We start from the raw sequence: 20,754 nt of genomic DNA, 5'->3' as shown, positions 1-20,754 counted from the left end.
AAGAAATAAAACCCACCCTCCAATTCGATTATTGAAGCATTTACCTGGAAGTAGGCATTTCCCTTTGGCAGGAGATAAAAACAGGAACCGGCAGACACCATGTCAGCACTGCCACACTGTACAACATGGATGGGCACCAACTTATGGCCACGTGGGCTGCAGAAAACGTTGGGGGCCACCATTCTCCCATTCCTTTTGCTCCCTTGATATTTTGTCACTTTAAACCCAGAACCTGAGCTCCTCCCAAATTTAGGCCAGGTTTAACATGCACATGTATATGCATGAGCCAGAGCTGTGATCTGTGCTGGCAAAACAAAGCATGAGGGAAATTACTGAAAAATAAAACTCCGGAAAATAAGTAGTGACATGAGGTTTGGTGTTGCTAAGTGGCGATTGTATATTAAGTATCTGGGTTCCTTGCGGGTGATTGGGTTGGGGAGGAGACACTTAAGGAAAAGGCAGCCACCAGGCTGTGAGCTCACCATATGTGTTGAATTGAACTCAGCTCTTCTGCATTTAATGAAGACTTCTGCCTTTAGGGGTAAATAAAACATCACTAAACAGAGACTGCTGAATATTTCTTACTGGCTGTAATAATTAAAGCCATGAAAAAAGGTGGTGGGGTTATGTTACTGATTAACTCCTAGATTTGATCAAGACACAGTTGCCGGTGGCGCTCTGTTTCATGTTTGGCCTGTTAGGTTAACGCCCTGTGCCTGGTTGTGGTGCTCTGTTGAGCAGCAGACCTCCCCTCTCCCACCTCTCAGCTCCAGCCAAGTTTTTGGCTACTAGAACTGAGTCTGAAGTCACCTATAAAGCTCATGCATGCAAGAAAGCTCCCTTATAGGAGTCTGGAGTCAGATCCAGCTGGGAATGAAGGACATTCTTCTTTATCCTTTTCTTCCTGTGTTGAGCCAGAAGCTAAGGTTGGTATTGGCAATAGAGGGACTTAGATGTATCAGTTTCTTAAGGCTGCTGTACCAAAGCACCACACAATTAGCAGTTTAAGGCATTGAGTTACAATATATCAGGAAGTCAAAAGTCCAAGAAATCCTCTGTACGTTAATGGACCCTGGGTGGGACTGCTTTCCTTTGAGCTGAGGCAGGATGGAGCTGCTTCCTTGCTTCTTACAGCTTTCATGGATTTCTTTGAGCCTCCACCTCTTCCTCTGTCTTCAAAGGCAGCTTGGTTGGGCTTCCTTGATAGTTGAGGATACTCTGCTCTAATCAGCAAGGTTAGTTGATGTGCAGTTTTAATTCTGTCTCTGACTTCATTGCCTCTTTACCTCAGAGAATCATAGCATTTTCAGGTTGTCATCTTGCTGGCCACCACAGTGAAGCATCTGTGGGAAAAAAAAAAAAAAGGCAGTGAGTTGGAAAACCTGTACGGCTGATGCTGGCAGACAGTGTCTAGGATCAGAGAAGACTTTGTGCCAGAAAAAGTAATGTATGTGCACACACACATGTAAACAAGTCGGAGAAAAGGCCTTGTTAATGTAATAGGGATCTCTACCTTGCTACCTAACCTGTCAGATTTGTGTCTAACATGATAGCTACTCAGTAAAGAAATTTTAAGTGACATGTAAGTACTTTATAATTTTGGCTAAGAGAAACTGGTCTTCCTGCTCAAAAGAGCAATCTAATGATAGTTGTATTGATTAGTGAGTAATTGTCTTGTATATTTTCTGCAGTATATATATTTTTTAACACTTTTGGGGGAGGGGGGAAAGCTCCATTACAATACTGTTTTGTTTTTTTGTTTTTTTTAAACATGCAAGCCTTCGTTCAAGTTCCCATCTTTGAACCTTTCAGTGGCTGAGACCGCTGAGTACACGTGCTTATATATTAAGTGGTTTTGCTTTCCCTTCTAAGTCATCTCTTTACAGGCCTTGGGTAACATTGTCCCTGGCCACAAAGTGGCTCCTGGGGCCATGGGGCAGCCTCTGAGCTGTGAGGAAAAGTCTTCATTTGCACATGGGGGAGATGCGTTCGTTAACCTGTCACCAGACTCCCCTGAAATAGAAGAAATGCCACCCCTGAAATAGACATGACATTTGCCTGTAATGGCTGTGAAATTAATGGTGTAGGTTTGTAAGTGCAGTGTCTTTGAGTTTTCTCTTTCAAGTTGGACCATTTTCACTTTTCATCATTTAGTTGCTAAGAATATCTGCTAATGGGCCAAGATGGAAACCTTGATCCTACTAGAGACAATTCACATTACTTCTACACTGCGCTGGGCGAGAGAGAAGACATCCCAGGTTTTCTGGAGCTCAGGAAATCCCAGCAGATGCAATTGTCACAGGATAGTTCTTAGCTGATGAAATCGGAGAGCTGCCGACTGAAACGACTGAGAATGAAACCCAGAAAGCCAGACTTGTGCCCTGCCGGGTAGACTGCTAAGGGCCTTCCTTTTCTGCGTGATTCTGGAGTCACGCTCTAGCAAACACCTGGGGGTGCGGCCCCCAGGGAGGCTGGAAAGGGGAAGGTACCTGGCTTAAAGGTGCTGCTTGCCGCTCACATCCAAGAGTGTGGCTGTGCGAGAGAGGGAGGCTGGGCCATTGTGCACGCACACCTAGAAGCAAAGTGGGTCTTCAGACCCACAAAGGCAGGTTGTCGGACCTACGTTTGAACGTTGGGTTTTGCCTCAATCCAGTTCCCTGATCAGTGAGTGGTCAGTGTCAGTGCAGCGTCAGTGCGGTCCGGCAGGGTCCAGAGGCAGGGCTGGGCGCGCGGAACTGATCCCCGAAGGCTCTGTTTGAGGTGCTCCTACTGTGATGCTCAGCACCACAGCCAAGTCCTTCTCTAGCTGGATCACTGAGAGAGAGAGAGAGAGAGAGAGAGAGAGAGAGAGAGAGAGAGAGAGAGAGAGAGAGAGAGAGGGAGAGAGAGGGAGGGAGAGAGAGAGAGAGAGACAGAGAGAGAGAGAGAGAGAGAGAGAGAGAGAGAGAGAGGGAGAGAGAGGGAGGGAGAGAGAGAGAGAGAGAGAGAGAGAGAGAGAGAGAGAGAGAGAGAGAGAGACAGACAGACAGACAGAGAGAGAGAGACAGAGAGAGAGAGAGAGAGAGAGAGAGAGAGAGAGTCGGACCTGTGAGGGGAGGTCCCGGACCGTTTTTATAAAACATTTAAAAGTTACAGGGACCAATGCCTCGGGTTTGACTTCCATCAATGGAAGTAAAAATTACTTTTTAAAATAGCTTGAACAGATAACACTAAGACTGTTGAAATGCTCCTGCACTACCCTGAGACTGCCCTAGGGACCCGACCGGAAGCTTACTCTAATACAGTGAGAGTTCAATCTCCAACAGATTTTTGCTTTTAAAATTAAACCCTGAGCATTGGGGCAGGGCTGCTTAAGGTTAACCTTTACAGGAACATCCTGGGGAGTTCAGCAGAGCTTCCCGTCCTTTCCTATTTGTTGTGTGTCTATATCACTTGCTTTTTCAAACTGAAAACTACTTTGAGGAACTATGTTTTTTCATGATCCTTGTTATTTAAAACGTTAACATTCTTAATAAAGAAAAGCATTCTGTCTTGCACAAAAGGAGATTTAGCCAAAACCTTGATTTCTAAATCTTGACTGAAGAATTTGGAAAAGATGAGTTTGGGGGAACTTTTTCTCTAAAGGGGTGGTCTCCCTGACTTAGTTGTTTACTGTCTGTCTGGCCTAGAGAGCAGGTGATGGGAGGTTCCTTCTGTGTTTTTATTTCCCAGGCTGTGGTTTTGGTATTAAAGCTTTGAGCTGAGTTAGATACGCTGACTTTGGTTTGCATTTGTCTTAACGATTTCTTTATACTGTCTAATTTAGAAATGACTTTTATGTTTTTGGTTTTTCTGTTTGCTTGCTTGCATCTTTTAAAAACACTTAAAATGAACTGCTACCATTACACTTTAAATTCTGCTTAGCCACTAAACACAATGGTGTTTCGGAAGAAGAGAAAAATGCTGTCTTAGTTTTTCATAGTCTTGGGCTGTTAGACTATGGACCCCTCATCTGAAACTGGAATATACCCCAATGAAAGCCTGGAATGAGACGGAAACCGTAATTAAGTAAGATCTTAAAATGTTAAAGTCTACTGTAGGCAGGTCACACTGAAAGACTGATATTATGTATTTTTGCTGCGTTGTTTAAGGTCAAGGTTTTTATTTTTTCCTCCTTGAAAATAAAATAAAAACACTTCTCACAAATGTTTCCTTTAAGCTTGGGGACAGTTATAAACGGATATTGATGACTTAGATCAAACCAAGACGGCAGGTAGCGTGTATCAGGCGGCTTTCATGTGATGCCGTATTTTTCTAAGCATATTTTATGGGTATGGCTCTAGTCTCTGAAACTCCACTCAGCAGCTAAAACTGGAATGAAATTTTAATACTTAAAATTGTAAATGGGATTCTGCCAGATGCATTTTGCTTGTTTAGGGGAAATCCTTATGGTTTTGTTTGCGACTTATTTTCTTTTTTTTAAATCTTTTTTATTAAATATTTTATGTATTTACATTTCAAATGTTATACTCTCCACTCCCATCTCCATCCCCTCCTCTCCTTGCTTCCATGAAGATGCTCCCACTCCCACATCCTCACCCTGGCATTTCCCTACACTGGGGAAACAAGCCTTCACAGGACCAAGGCTTCTCCTCCTATTGATCCCGAGACAATTCCATCCTCTGCTACATATGGGGCTGGAGCCACGGGTCCCTCCATGTGTACTCTTTAGTTGGTGTTTTAGTCCCTGGGAGCTCTGGAGGGTTTGGTTGGTTGATATTGTTGTTCTTCCCATGGAGTTACAAACCCTTCCAGCTCCTTCAGTCCTTTCTCTAGTTCCTCCATTGGGGTCCCCATGTTCAGTATGATGGTAGCTGCAAGCATACTACTCTGTATCAGTATGGCTCTGGCAGAGCCTCTGAGGAGACGTATTTCCAAATGCCGGCTTCTCCATCCTAGTACGTGGTAGTAATCGCGTTGGAAGAAGCAGCGCTAGGGACAGTGGTGGAGTGGTTCTGTTGTTGGGATCTATCCGCCTGACCAAACTGCCAGTGGTGTGTCCTGGAGTGTTCCTCCTCAGAGCAGGTGGCATCCCTTTCTCTTTCAGATAACTAACTGTTCTTAATAGTTGGCTGTGAGAGGTCGGCAGTCGCCCCCGCCCCCACCCTTCTAATTAGCAATTATGCAGATTGTTTACTAGAAACCAGCTGGGCAGCTTCTTCCTCTTCTGCCCTCCCTCCTAGTCCAGCAAGTTGCTTCCAGGTGACCCAGGAGCGGTTTGCTCCTGGGGAAAACAGACTGTTTTTCAACCGTTGCTTTTTCATCCCTGTTATAGTTGGAAAGATCTTCACGGAAGTGTTCATAGGACTCTGCTTTGCTGGAGGTTAAGCCCAGTGTAATGAGGGGGGCTCATTGAAGGAAAAGTGCCATGCTAAGCCCGCCTTTGTTCCCATTTGAATCACAGGCTGTACTGGGACTGGTCTGTGTCTTGTGTAAGTGCCGGGTGGGAGGCGAATGTCTAATTAGGGGAATTGCGGGAGGCGGGGCGGCCTTGTGGATTGGCTAGCGCGGAGGGGGCGGGGCTAGCGGCCCTTATCAGCCTGTGCACGCAGGTGCTGGTCAAGGTAAGGAGGCCGCGGCTACCTTGGCTGCCTCTGCACCGGGTTCGGAACTTTGCTGCTTTGTTCTCCCTTGAGGAGGGCGTTTCTCCTTGGAGTGCGTTCCAGGGCTTCGGGATGAGGGCGTTTCTACTTGGAGTGCATTCCAGGGCTACGGGATTATAGTTTCTGGCTGGTCCTGGAGAAAAGATCCGCAAAGAGACACCCTGCCCTGCGGCGGGGGAGAGCTTGGAGGACACTCTGGCGGGGGAAACAGCGACAAGGTAGCTTGTTCTGGCTTTGTCTGGGAATGCTCAACAGGTTAAGTTGAGGTTCTAGACAGCTCTGCTCAGATGGGAGCCCAGAGCGGAGCAGAGGCCGCACCCTCCCATGACTTTGGCGGCATTTGTTTGCACTGTCCCGCGGTGCACAGTGTGTTCATCGTATTTCTGCTGCCTCGGCCGTGGTTATTCCTCTCTAAGGTCTGAGTTAAGAAGCTAAGCTGGAAATGAGCGGGGAAGTGGTTCTCAGACTGTGGCGGTAAAGTGAGTGATTTTAATCTAACTGTGAGGGATCTGCAGTCACCTTTTTCCTCAGGTTATTGTGAGTTTTGTTTGTTTTCGTTGACACTTTGAAGTTGCACGCGTTTCGGGGGCGGGCTGTGGTGTACTGATTCATGATTCACTAGAGTCCTGCCTGACTGGAGTAAAGACGGTTTCAGTTGGCGTGTTAACAGCAGAGTGATGGTAAGAAACGGGAATATGTGTCATGGTGCTTTGTTCTTAAAGTTTCTCTCTTAAAAACTCAGTTTATGTAATTTAATTACATAGAAAAAAATTTCTTAAGAATGAAACTCCGTTTTATTTCTTCCTCTTTAAAAAAAGAACAAAAATTGGTAAGTTCCAAGATAATTCATACAGATCCATTAGGCTCTGAGGGAGAAGGAAGGTCTCTACTGCGTTTTCTACTGGAGGTAAAATAGAACACTTCGGATGCATTAGCACTTCGTCGGAATTAGTGGGGACTTTTCTAAATGGGCACATTGTACCTATGCAAAGTGAGACACTGACCAGAAGCCGAGCTTTATCTTTGTGAAATCTTTAGCAGTGACTTGGTGCCCTTGTGATCTTAAGCAGCAGCTGTCTTGGGGTCACTAGCGTACGTGCCACCTAGCCTTAGACCCACACCTCACTATGGATTGTGCATTCCACAGCAGCACAAACGCTTCCTGACTTTCCTAGCCTGGGCTTTGTGGTTGCAGGCCATACCTGCCCCGCCTGGAGCTCACACCTGGGGGCCATTCTTAGGCTTCCTGTACAGGGGGTGCCTTCTGTACTTTTGCCAGTGTTTGTTTATGACTTGCTTGGTCACTGTGTGTGTGAAGCATGGCTTTGGATAGGGAGACTTGGTGAGGTTCTCGTCCCATATGGTGCATGCACATCTGCAAACAGCAGCTTCTCCCTTATACCAAATGCTGGCCCAATACAGCCTTCATACCCTTTAGGTCTGCAAAACACGAATATGCAGCCTAAAGGCCCAAAGCCACATTCTCTGGTTTGTTTGTTTGTTTTTGTTTTTCCTCCTGAAGTTGTTTATTTCTTTCTTTGCATGAGTATTCTTGAATTTTTCAGAGTTGATCTGGGGCATAAAATGCTCACGCTGGAATCCTACGGGTGTCAAAGATGGGGTCAAGCATGACTCCCCTGCCTCACACACCTTAGATTACTCTATAGTGAGGCTGCCACACTGAGTAGCATTTGGAGAGTGGCACCTAACAAGCATTTTATTCAGGGGCAACTGCGTACTTGACGAATAAGACTTGGCCCCCTTTCCTAACACCCTGCTGTTTGTCGTTGTGTGGTTGGCTGTACGTATATTAATGATACAGAAGGAACCAACTGGCAAATTGGTCAGAACCTGTGGGTAGTTTAGATTCAGTGAGAAAGACAGAACATTAGAAAATAAAATCTGGCCAGAAAAATACTTACGTTGTACAGCTCCTTCCCCTGTGAAGAAGAAAGGCCAGAGTCTGGGGTGAGGGGACATTGTTTTTTTGACTTCTGATGAACAGCTAAGAGTGAAATTCATTTAGAAACTGTTTCAAAATGATTACCCACACCTGAGTGTGCGAGGCGCACCATTCAGAACAGTGACTTCTCTGGGCTTCTGTTGCCTTTCTCATCCCTCTTGCATTATAAGCATGTTTTTGCGGCTTTGTTCTGTACACTGAATTTTAATCCTTATCAGCAAATTTAACCTGGAGGCCAGGCTCTTTGGTCTAGTTTCTTCACCAGTGGACCCTCTTCTTGACTAAGCCTGGTCCACGGCACTGCATCCGAGACATCTGCGTCGCCTGTACTGTGCCGATAAAACCTGTAGGTCAGAACGCCTGGGTTTTAATTCTTTGAAACTGTTCTGCTGTAGAGAGCAGATCTTCTGTTCTGAACCTTTGCCCACAGCTCTGAACATCTGCTCTCAATTCATTTGCACCATTAGATGGTTTATCGTTGGCTCTCCTTGCAGACGCTGCCACCCTGTTACTCCCTCTTGCCATGTTGGACACTGGATTCATTTTAATCATCTGACTATGAAATCTGGTAGTAAGTGGGCACATTGAACAGGTAGATTGTGGTTTCAATCTACCACAAATCCCCTTAAATATGCCCACTCCCACAACAGACTTTAAAATAGAGTCGTGTCCATGTGTACTTTGGCCTGTTTAGACTTGAGGATTCTAGCTTTTGTGGTACAACTTTGACGATGGTGTTTTCTGTAGGAGGTGGGCTGTCCCTCACATTCACACTCATTCTGAGGAGGCACGGCTTCCAGGGTGATTGCAGCTCTTATAAACACGGTGCTTCCGTTCTTTCTGCTCTTACCGGAGGCAGAGTCGACGGAACCAAACTCAGCCAAGAAGGATCCGGTGTTGGCTTAGTAGTTATTTACTAAAAATAGCACATTTATAATAAAGCCACACAGGTTATCTCACTTTGACATAGTGATGTGGGAAGAGAAATAGAAAATTTTCTGGGATTTAGTGAATTTATAGTTAACTATATTTTCTCATGGAGAAAAAAAAATCAGACAATATTTGGTAACTTTCTTTAAATGCCAGAGCTTTGTGTGCATCTATAGACATTTGGAAAACAATATCCTTCCATTTTTAAATCTTTCTCTTCCAATTATGTGTGTATATACATAACATATGAGCGGGCACCTGTGCCCTGTGTCTTCCATATGGATCTGTAGGTTGGACTCTGTTTACCAGCTTACACAGCAAGCACCTGACACAGAAGCAAGTTTGCCATTTAACAAGATGGTCACTGACCTGTGGGGGAAAGTACCGAAGCCAGCGAATACTGTCCTTGGTCATGAACATAGGGATTTCGCCGTTTGCCCTGTCAGGGGAGCGGCACATAGCTGGGCCTGCATTTTAGAAGCTGCCAATTGCCTTCTCAGCAATTCATTCTCAGATGCAGCCTGAACCACATAAGATCTGTATCCCTTCAGTAATGTATCAGGACATGCTTACAACTGGATTAAGAAAATACATCAGGTTGAGATGTAGGCAGAAAAAAAGGAAAGGGTGTGTGGGTCACCCAAAACTGGACTGGAACTTCACTAACTTCCTTCTAGGTCTTTAGAGATTTATTTTATTGTCCTGGAAATGGCTCAATTGGTAGAGTACTTGCCTAGCATGTATTTGTGTACACACAAACACAGGAGTACGCACATACATGCATGCACACACGTAAGCACAGGAGTGCACACAGAGCCCAAACATTCCTCATATAGTGGCACATGCTTGTAATTTCAGAACTCCAGAAGTGGAAGTAGGAACATCAGAAGTTCACTGTAATCTACCCTTTGTTACCCAGAAGTTTCAAGCTAGCCTCGGCTACATGAACCTGTCTCAAAAAGAAAAACAAAGGACTATTTTACCCAAATTCAGACATTCTCTACACTCTACACCAAACTCTTCTGTCCACTGGTACCAGTTCTCACCATCTCAGCGTATCAGAAGCTCCTACTCCTTCTCTGTAATACCCCTTCTGTGGCTACAACACTGTCTTTTAGCTCAGAATTAGCTTAGAAGGCTTGATAATGGAAATGCGTTTATTCCCGTGCTGTACTTTAGATTGAGATGAATTGGTGGACAGCAAGAATTTAGAGTTAGGATATCACTGCTTATAATGTAGAAGTCAGTGTCATCAAAATCTGAACACAAGAAGTTGGAAGTGCTCCCTGATACACTAAAGTGCTGTGCTTCCGGAATCCTTCAGCACGGTGGAAGATGGCCTGAAGCACTCTGGGACTTCTTGTTTGAATCACTTCTTCCCAGAAGCATAAAGTGGTGGGAGTGTACCCCTCTGTCCCATCACCATGGGTCTGGCACATTCTAGGCAGGCAGACACAAAAACCTCAAACGTCTCTTGTAAATCCTTGGAAATTTTAAATTTCAGCATTCAGAGTGATTTAGTTTCTGAAATACACAATGGCGTAAAATATTAGTTGACACGTGGTTGTAGGATCCAGCTGGCCCGATGCTCTGGCGTTGTGCAGTTCACAGAATATGCTTTACGTCACATCGCACAAAGCATGGGTGATACTTCTAACAAAGGCTCAAATTATCGCACATTTGAGAGTTGGGCTCTCCCCCTGGAAGCATGAATCTGTGCCACAGCCTTACTTCAGTTCCCACCTGCTCTTGGCGGCTCTCACGGTCTTTCATCCTGTGGGGCACAGTGATCAAACGATGACTTTACAAGTTCACATATCATCTCAAGCTATTAGCAACGTGTCTCAAATATCTCATACCATGAATTCTGAGAATGCTTGCTGCTGCCGTGGCTATGGCAAAGTGCAGCTCTGAAGACGCTTGGTAACCAAAAGTAAGTGACTCACCCGCAGAGACTGCCCGCCTGTTGGTTCATTTCTATAGTTGAAGAAAAGATATTTTCACTCTTATAACCTTCCTTTGCTAGCAACCTCCTTGTTTACCCTCAAAATAATCCAAACAAGATTCACATTCAGTGTTCTTTCTTATCCTGGGTGTCGGCAGGTCTTTAAAATCCGATTAAAACAAAAACCCTTTCGGAGAAGTTTTCCTGCTGCCTCCAGCAGCAGCTGTTTCTCTTTAAGTTTCTAATGCTCGGAAGGCGCTCAGTCCTGTTTGGGGGTCCCACAGACGTCACCACGAAGGCAGGCTTGACGCGCCTACCCTGCCTGACAGGCAGGGAAGACCATGGCTTTCTCAGGCCCGTCTCTGTTTCTCTCTGGATCCTGAGGAAATAGAAGCTCCTGCTCTTGTTTGGGGGAACTTCTCTCCATGATATCCTTACCTCACGCTACAGACAAGAATCCTGTAAGTGAAAACTCAGTGGAGTTTTGTCTTAAGTCTCAGCAGTGCCGTCTTCTTTCCGTCCACCTGTGTCCCTCGCCTGTAGCAGGCGGCCGTGGACCGCGGTGGACGGCCTGCAGGGTACTGCTGTGTTCCCTGGAAGAGGTGGCAAGAAAACCTCCAGATTCAGAGTGTCTCATAAAATGAAAGGTCACCCTTCACCTTCTGCTCGTGACTCTCAAAGGTCAGCGGCATTCTGCCCTGGCCCCTGTTTGGGTTGAATTCCAGCCAGCAAGTCTCCAGCCTACAGGAGAATTTGAGATTTTTCTCCCTCCCCCATTTCTTCTGTTTTGTTCTGTGTAAACAGTTCCTGCCAAAGTCACATAGACAAATATAGCAGAGAATGCTTTTCTGGAAGATGCATGCTCCCAAAGCATTTTTTAACCATTTTTGGGAAGAATTGATCGTTCTGTGCGTTTCAGACAGGCTGAAAGAGGCGGGGAGGCTGTTGCTATAATGGAAGTGACATCATACATTATTGCCCCATTGATCCGCTTTTAGTCTCCAGCCAGGATAAAAGGAAATGGCACCAGGGAGGAAGCATGCTTCATTTCGGCTCAGATCCCAGAGTGATAATGGGGTAATAATAGAACTCACGCCACTGTCAGTCTGTGGCTGCATTAGTCTCAGGCCCGCTCTGTCTGGAGCCGCACTGACTTCCTTCCCCACGCAGTCGCTGCTGTGCGCCAGCCGGGCGGCCAGGGAGGGGCTCACGGGCTCCCCTCCGCCTTCAAGGCTCGCCAGCTGCCGTCCTGATGTTTGTGCCTGTGGAAGCCTCTTGGTGAGACTTGTCAGTCTGTGGCATTCCTAATCTGGGGGGTAAGCCTGCTCTTCTGCATTGTGTTGTGCTAATGGGAGAGGAAGTGGGGGCTGCAGTTGTGTGGATTGTCCTCTGGGAGGGAGCTCAGCGTGACATCCATCCCTGCCCCCACCCACCCACTCCCACCCCTGCCTCCTAGAGAGGCACTGGGGCTCCTGGAAGGGGGGGGGGGTTGGTTGTCTTTGTGCAGCTTTTTACTGGGCTCAGGGTTGGGGGTTGGAAAGTTCACATTTTCTCTCCAAGAAACTTTACAACTGTTCAGACTTGTTGCCACTTTCCTCAATTTTTAAACCATGGGACAGAGCGAACAAAGTTAACTTTTTTTCCTTTGCATATTTCTTCAAAATTGACAACTGCGGAATCTTCGATGTTAATGGCAAGAATGCAGACCTCCACAGTCCTTAGTAACATTTGTACTTGATTGACTTCCTGTTAGTCTTGCTTTGTGTGCTCATTTGAGTTATGTTTTACGGGCCTGTGTCGTTGTTTTCCAGCACCCATCTGATTTGGGTAGCTCACATCTTACTTTTTTGTCTTGAGTTTCGTTCCCTGTGTGGAAATAATAACATAGATCATTGTGAAAAGAAGGAATTTTTTTTCTCCTTTTGCCGCTGAATGGGTGTGAGCTGTGAGTCTCACAGCAAGGCTGGTATCCCTTGCTGGCTTCCCTGGGCCCTGATGCTTATGAATGACACAGTATGGCTAGCACCATCTGTTACCTCTATGATAGCACACAGTCAGTCCCAAAGTTATGCCAGTGTTCATTTGATTTCCCTGTGACTGGAAGTGGGATATTTCCCTGCTCCAGCTGCCAGGACTCCTGGCTGCACAGCGGTGCCTCCCAGCACATTTGCAAGCACTTGAGATCTTTCCGTCATCTTTCCAGCATTTATCCTGTGTTCTTTCTTTTCCACTGTAGGGTGGCTTGACAGGGAGCAAATATGTATTTTGCAAAGAGATGTTCACTCTGTTAAAATATTTTTGCTTTAGCACATCCTCTTTTCAAGTCTGTAATCCTTTTTCGAGATATAATATTTACTTGTGAATGAATGATAGTTTTATTATATGTGGCTGAAAACAGCATTAGGCCACTGACTTGTTTTCCTTCATTGTTTAGGGACTACATTTTCCCCTGAATTGGAGAGCCAGGTGGCTGTAGGTTGTTTACTAACAGAGGCTTTCTCCATTCTACAAAGACCAGACTAGCGCAGATCTCCCCGAATTAGGGAGGAATGTTCAGCACGGCTGCTGCGACTTCTGTCCTGCCTGCCTCTGAACAAGCCTGCTCTTGCAGGAGGATGTCTGTACCCTACTGAAAGGAGATGGGTGAATTCCTTGGAGGGGTGTGTACCCTCACTCTTTCCTGCCTTCTAATTAGAGCCAGATAGACTTAGGAAACAGCCCTAAAGGTTTGAGTGCATATGCACTCCCCCCTCTAGCCCTTCCTTCCATCTCAGTCCTTCATCTTAAGTCTGGGGCTTAGCTCTAAATGTTTCCATTGCGTCAATTTTGTGACAGCAAAGGCTTTCCATGATCCTTTTGATTCTGTTAGTGTGGGGTTGTGAGCTCTCCGGGCTTGGGAGAAAGCCAGCACAGCACGCAGGTGTAGATCCTCTCGGGCTCCAACATTAGCAGTTCTCAGACTTTTAAGCTGAAGTTGTGTTCAGTGACTGAAGCCAGGAGGAATCCTCCCGTTAGTCACATGTGTGATTTTAGCCACTGCGACAACAAAGCCAAGAGGAGCAGTGAGGTGGCTTGAGGTAAAGGGACCTTACTTAGGGCCCAAGGGAAGACATTGTGCAGGATGGTGTCTAGCTTGTGGCCTTGGAACAAAGCATAGGCAAGAGGAGAGAAGCTGAAAAGTTAATGTCTCTTGAGAAATTGAAACTGGCAGTTAAAATCATGGTCTTCGCAGGCACCCACCTAGTGTTGGCTTCCAGAAATTTGGTTTGCTTAGAAAAATTATTAGGTATAGGCAGGGCTGGAGGGGTGCCCAGTGCAGAGAATGTGGAGTTCACATACAGAGTTGTAAACCCTGACCTTAGTTAGCATTTTCAGTCCGTACAGGTGCATCTCTAGTTTTCTCTCCACTCTGCTGTTGAGGTGAGGTGGCCGGAGGCACTGGGTTAGCACCACAGCTGTCTGTTCACACTCACTTTATGTTTGTATCACATGCAGACTTCTCCCTCATTGCCCTTAGCTGCTGTCACACTGATTTGGGAATTAGGAACAGGAGTGAGAGTAACTGTGTGCTTAGGTGTATGTGCTTTTATGCTTGTCTGCAGCCCTGTGGTACCTCATAGCAGGTTATAAACTGCTCATGAAGGGGAGGGGCTGTGAGGGAAGGCAGTTGTTACACTGTATTTATTTTTCAGAGTTCTGCAGGTGCCTTGTAGGCCTACCTACATGGTTCAGAAAGAAATCTGAACCTCCCTCCACCTGGTTAACTCCTGTGGATTTGCCTAAAGTTGGATGCCCTCGAGTCCTTTCGTAGCCAGAAACTTTTCTTGGCATATGCATGCCATAAAGACAAGGCCATCACGAGGCATTGTGACATTAAGACAAGTGCCATTTTAATCTTCTGTAAGCACATACCCAACATGATAAACAAGGGGAACCGGCTTCCCCAGACCCCAGGATAGGAATCTTTAGGGCTGCAGATGACCCTGATGTGTGAGGAAGGTCAGCAGGCATTCTCTCATTCTTTAGACATGAAGAAGGCCGGGGTTTCCCTGGCCTGAGCTTCTTGCTCAGAACTTTGGTATTAACTTCTTGTTGCCTACATGACATTTTAAGGGCTGTTCCTTTTGTCCTCAGCTCTCTCCAGACCAGATCATCTTGCTTTTGGAGCAACTCCTAGAGCAGAAGACCCTGAGCCCCCGGACACTGCAGTGTCTACAGCAGACGTACCAACTCCAGGAGCAGGATGCAGAGGTAACAGGGTTGAAACTGTGTACCCCCACTGATGGGAAGACAACCCCCTGCAACCTCAGCCTCAGAGCTGCTGCTGGCTGTTGTATGCTTGCTTTAGGAGTCAAGGGCTGAGCTTCCAGCGACAAGTGATCAGCCTTCTGACACTTAAGACCAGTGCCAGCTTTTTCCAGGGGTCTCCTGTGGTCACTTTGAACATGAAATATTTGGAGGCCCACGTTTTCTCATCCTACTATGTAAATTATAAAGACAGATACAAGTCCCCCAAAGCTTGAGCTACAGGGTGGAGTTTTTTGAATTAAGGCTTGGGCGGATCATTTTGTGCTCTGGTGGTACCGCCTTTCCCTTGTTCATTAAGGAAACTCAGCTCAGATGTGTGGGAGCGGCTCGGTTGCATTCAGCCAGGACAAGAAAGAAGCCATGTGTAAAGGAAATGAAAAAGGAATCTAGCAGCCATGGTTTAAAAAGTAAATTTGGATGGTTGTGGCAATGCTGTATGATGTGGGCCTTAATATATTTTAGTTTATTAAGAACACAGTACAGATTCTAGATGGATTCCAGGTTTGAAAAAATATAAAATCATAAATATTTAATGTATTTAATCATCATAAGAAAAAGTTCAAAGAGAAATGGTCTTTGACACAAAACTCTTAAATGCAGAGAACATAAGGAGCCTCAGCCCAGAGCTCTCTGTGCACTGCAGTCCAGCAGCCCCTGGAGACTTGGCCCTCCTGAGTCGGCTGTGCTCAGGTACAAGGTGTGTTCAGGCTCTCTGCTCATTACAGTCTAGTTTTGAACTTCTATTTTAGACCAGTTGGCTTATGTGAAACATTATAGTGGCTTTCAGAGTTAGTAAAGTGGCTTATACTGACAAACAACCCCTTAGTAGCTTATTGGGAAGATGGACTTTGTTACACTTTTTCCAAGTCCATAGGTTTAGGGGCAGAGGGGAAAAGTCCATGGGGAGACACTGGCACCCTTTACCACCCATGTATAGACCAAATTTGTGTGTTTCTGCTCTCAGCCCCTTTGCTTATCAGAGACTCCAAATGCCAGACTTATTTTTAATTAGTGTTTGAAAGACCGTGCTATTTATAGGCAAAGGGTTGTGTGTTTTGACGGGGTTGGATCCCACTGGAGATGAGGCTCCTGCCAGCCAGCACTGACTAGGTGGGAGGGTCAGAGCAGATGCTGAGCACCTGTCCCTTGATACCAGGAAGCCACAAGGCTCCAATCCCCTTCTTCCTGTTGACATGTCACACATCCTGTCTTACCTTACAGCCTGATACAGTTACTGTGTATCATTCCTTAAACCTTTGAGAAGGAAGTAGGTATCTCACTTTTCTGTAAATATCACAAACTATATCTTACTGTCCAAAGGTAGGACACTTGGTTCTGCTGTGATCCTTGGTGTCCAGGTGGACTAAATGTATCCTGGCTTCCTTTACGACCTCATGATCTGACTGTGGCATTTACACGTATCTACACACTGAGAAAGAAATGGTGCATGCAGGTCAGGCCTTACCCTTAGGAAGCTTGTATTTGTCAGACAAGAGCTGTGAAGGGGTGACACAGGACAGACATCTCTAAACCAAGTATTCAAGAAAGGCCCCTCAGAGGAAGCAACATTAAAGACAAGAGGAGGGGGCTACGCAAGACCAGAAAGATGTATAGACTTAGCACATGTCAGGATAGTGGCCAGCAAATATCTGTAAAGGACCAGAGAGTTCATAGTTCATGCCAGATGGTTCCTCCAGTAACTCTTCAACTTTGCTGTTGAGGCAAGTACACACAACAAAAAGCCCCACACCGGGGAATTCACACATGGGTGAATGTTGCTGTAAGCCAGGGAAAGCTGTGATAAACTTAACCTGGGTCTTTAGTTGGACTCCCAACGACCCTGCTCCTGGTCTCTTCTCACAGTACATATCACAGCCCCTGCTGGGGCTGCAGATTGAGGATTCTACACTAGGGACTTGGAACCAAGCAACGGCTTTGTGCTCACGGCTCTGTCGGGCTCCGTCGTTAGTGTGACTGCCGTTTCTTATGCTTGAGGCTTTTCTTGTACTGAAGTTCCTGTGAAATGTCACTTTGAATCCAAAAATCAACCAGATTTTCAGCAACTATGTTGTTTTCTAGAAACTTCAAATTTTAAGTGTGCCTTCTGGTGACTAGGCAGCAGAACTGAAGTTGAACCATTAGCTACTTCCACTTGAGAGACATTCCACAGGAGAAAGAGTTGTTCCCTGGTGGAAACAATCTTGGGGTTTTCACTATTTCCCAATGACTGAGCAAGCAAGCAAGTTTCATGGAGTTGTCAGGGTTCTCAGATATAGAATATGTAGGAGACACTTGAAAGATGGTCAAAGAGATTTCTATAGCAGGGTTATGTGCTGAGCCTCCCCAGAGGCTTCCACTGTTCTGTGCAGGTCACGGTTAAACTCTGATTTTGGTGTTGAATAAGGAATCTGATTATGGCGAGAATGTTTCTAAGACCCACTGAAAGGCTGCCCTCCCGTCCCTCTTACTGGCCTGAAGACGTGTGGTTGAGAAGGGAACCTGCGCAACCTGTGGCTCCAGCGGGCCACGCCCCTCATGACAAAATGCAGTGCACATCCCTCCTTTTGACTCAGCCCTCAGCTCACGTCAGACAACTTGTATGTGAGGGCCACCCTGAACATTTTAGAGTGGGACATACCTTGGGCTAAAGTGTCTTCAACATTTTTCTGTTTGTGTTTTCTGGATTAAAAAAAAATCGTTTGTGTGTGTTTGTGTGTGTGTACAAAGTGGGAAGCTCTGTAATGTGAAAGGAAGCCTGTCATCATCGGCACATAAGGGCAGGAACATCAGGACAAGTTCCCAGCCAGCTTGGGCTGCGTAGTTGGGTACCGCGGTACACTTTCATCCCAGCACGCCGGAGGTCATCACAGGTACAGTCTGAGGTCTGCATAGCACATTCCAAGTCAGCACAGTTCACAGACCCTGTTTCAAAATAAAAGCCAGAAAGCAGAATGCTAGTGTATGTCCATCCCTGAAGTACTACCTTGTGGTTGATTTCTAGGTCCAGGGCATGGTGTTGGTCCAGACATGGACTTACTGAGCCACATTCAGGTGCTGATACATGACATTTGCTTCCCTCCTCCCCGGCCTCTTTCTTCTCCACACAACAGTTTCAACTGTACCACCAGTGCTGAGGGGTCCAGAGACTCGCCGAAAGATCTTTGTTTGGGGGAGGGGGCGTTATATCTGATTTTGTTTTCCTTGGAAACTGCTGTGTCGGAGCATGCTATTGTCAGGACGCACTAGCAGATGGAGCCCTCAGTTGGAGATCCACACTCTCACCAGCTCTCCAAACCCCTCCCGTTTGTTGACTTGGGAGAAGGTTCCTAAGCCTTGATTTCCTGAGGATTGAAATGAATCCATAAATACTTTCTTCACAGAATTGTTAACAAAGACCAGGACCCATGCAAGAAAACTGTTAAGAAAACGTGAACAACCCAATTGTTGGGTTTATCAGGTTGTTTCTGGGCTCTCTCGCTGTAGGACTCCAAATGTCCCCAGGTATTGCCAGATATTTCCTGAGCAGCAAAGTCCCTGTTAAAACATTCTGCTCTAAGGTAGCAGTACATTCAGACAAGGCATCTTTTAAAATCTCATGCTGAATTATCTAACATTTGGTAACAGCCTAGGGTGTGACAGCTGACGACGTTTAGGAGTCACGTGGAGCCCACTCCACCCCACCCAAAGCTTTAGAGAATGGAACTCTGGGAGAGCTGTGTTCTTCTGATAGAGGAGGAGGAAGGGAAGACGGCAGTAGGCTGGTACTGAACATGGAGCCCGTGCTGCGGGGCACAGAGAAGGCCTCTGTAAGCGTCTGCAGCACTGCCTCTGTGTGGACTGCCTGTGGAGAACCAAGCGATTTCTCACACACCCTTCTCTGCATTGCTGGCTGTGTCAGAGTCTGGCTAGCCTCATCAAGATGAGGCAGAAACAGACCCTGCTGAGGCCAGGAGTGGTTCTCCTCTGCAGCCCTAGGTTTGAGGCAGTTGGTGACACAAGCTTTGCCCCAAGGCCTTAGCACCCATGGCCCTGCCCTAGGAGGTCAAGGCCTATGAGCAGAAATAATGCCACAGCACCAGCTGCCTCTTTACAGTTGCTGGAGACCCAATGGCTGCCCCGAGGAACAGTGATACAGAACCTAGTTGCCAAGAACCCAACCAGCACTGTCAGAATACATTTTTGTGAGAGGAAACTGTGAAGACAAGTATTCGGATTGAATATAAAAGCAGGAGAGTAATGTAGAATGTTGAAAGACTGTAAGGGACCTGGTATCCAGGGTAGCAACTAAGGTTGGGTGTGGTAGCATTGGTCTTTAATCCCAATACAAAGATGCAGAGGCGATTTTGGAGTTCCAGGTCAGCCTCGTATACACAGAGAGACTCTCTGAGGACATCTTGATCACTATGTCTCTCACCTGGCAACTCACTGATACAGTGTTCAGAGCAGTGGGCACACATCTTTGCAGTACAGGGGGACCGGATTGTTGTGATTAAACCCAGGTGGCAGATAAGGGCCACATGTCAGAACCCAACTCCATGTCTTCTGTATGAAGAGTCAGGAAGGTGCTCATGAGCTAAAATAGTTAGACAGGCCTGTTTTACAGCCCTGCCACCTCTGACGTGGAAAAGGGGCCGTGTGCCCCTCTCTCTGGCTGTTTCCTACTCCCCTGTGCTTAGTTTGTAACAGTGTCTTTACATGATTTTCAAAGGAAACTACTGCTCAGACTTTTTCTGGTGGCTTTCTTTCTTGTTACTTGGGTCAGTGTTCATAGAATTTTTCTGTGAACCAGCAACAGAAAAGAGTCTCCTCTTTCTGTGATAAAGGGCTTAGGAAAAAAAAAAGCTGATCTAAAATAACAAAATTAGAGATTTTCCTTCCTTCCTTCCTTCCTTCCTTCCTTTCTTTTTCTTTTTCTTTCTTTCTTTCTTTCTTTCTTTCTTTCTTTCTTTCTTTCTTTCTTTCTTTCTTTCTTTCTTTCTTTCAGGTTCTCTGTCCCTGAGGCTGGAAACTTTTATTAACTGTAAATTATTACAGCACACTGGTTGGTCAAGTGTCTATTAAAAATGGGTAGACACAAACAAAAACCCAATATGGAGAACATATTCTGGCCTATTTTCTTCAGAGTTTTTTTTGTTTTGTTTTTTTTTTTTTTGTTTTGTTTTGTTTTGTTTTGTTTGTTTTAAGGGAATTGTGGGCTGAGGAGGGGCTGGAAGGGAGCGTGGTGGTCAGCCTGCGGGGCTACCTTGCTGCCCCGGGAGGCAGAGCTGTCCTGGCTGGGCCACTGTTTCTGCCAGCAGCAAAAGTCCTCTTTTCAGCAGGGACTAGGCACCACTTGTCACTGGAGGAGAGTGAGTGGTGCTGTCACCTCCTGATTTCAGAGCCAGTTTGAAAGGTGTCACTGCTGAGTGTAAAGTCTTGGAAGAGAAAGATTCCGTAACCATCGGGATCCAGATCTCTCTTGACTGGCACTAAGCCTTTAATGGCGTTAAAGTCATCAAATGAAGCTCTATGTGCACAGGGCGGCAGGGAAGGAAAGTCGGTGCCTACACCATGGGAACATTTCAAGCACAGGTGGGACTGCCGTGTCCTGCTCACTTGGTTTGTGTTGGACCTTGGTCACCACCCTAGGCACCCAGTGTAGCACCACGGACAGAGTGACAGACACGTCCCTCTTTCATGTCCGTGTGTGCATTGTCGTGCATGGGGTTGGGTCAGCCTCCGGTGCTGTTCCTCGGGAGCCATCCATTTTGTTTTGTAAGACTGGGTTTCTCACTGTTAGGCTGGCTGGCCGGAAGCCTCTGTCTCTGTCTTCGAAGTTGCTGGAATTACAGGCTCACCATTCCCCATATTTGCAAGGCAAGAACTTTACTCATTGAGCCATCTTCCCAGTCTCCACATGTCACTCCCAACACTGGCTTAGGAATTTACTACGTGTACAGCAGCAACTGAAGTAAGGTCTAATTCTC

At 46.2% G+C, this 20,754-nt stretch overlaps 1 protein-coding gene across 1 annotated transcript in view; it reads left to right on the top strand.

The window, feature by feature from the left end:
• AOPEP (aminopeptidase O (putative)) overlaps positions 1–20,754 on the top strand; it is a gene marked incomplete at its 5' end in the record, with an annotated part of 246,495 nt that overhangs the window by 213,262 nt on the left and 12,479 nt on the right. Inside the window, one exon of the mRNA XM_080931953.1 lies at positions 14,615–14,731. Within this exon, the coding sequence (XP_080788079.1) occupies positions 14,615–14,731 (117 nt within the window). The remainder of the gene's footprint in view (positions 1–14,614; positions 14,732–20,754) is intronic.

The sequence above is a fragment of the Micromys minutus genome (genome assembly GCF_963924665.1).
Source record: "Micromys minutus genome assembly, chromosome: 1".
NCBI classification, from domain to species: Eukaryota; Metazoa; Chordata; class Mammalia; order Rodentia; family Muridae; genus Micromys; species Micromys minutus.
This window is presented reverse-complemented; position numbering and strand designations above follow the sequence as displayed.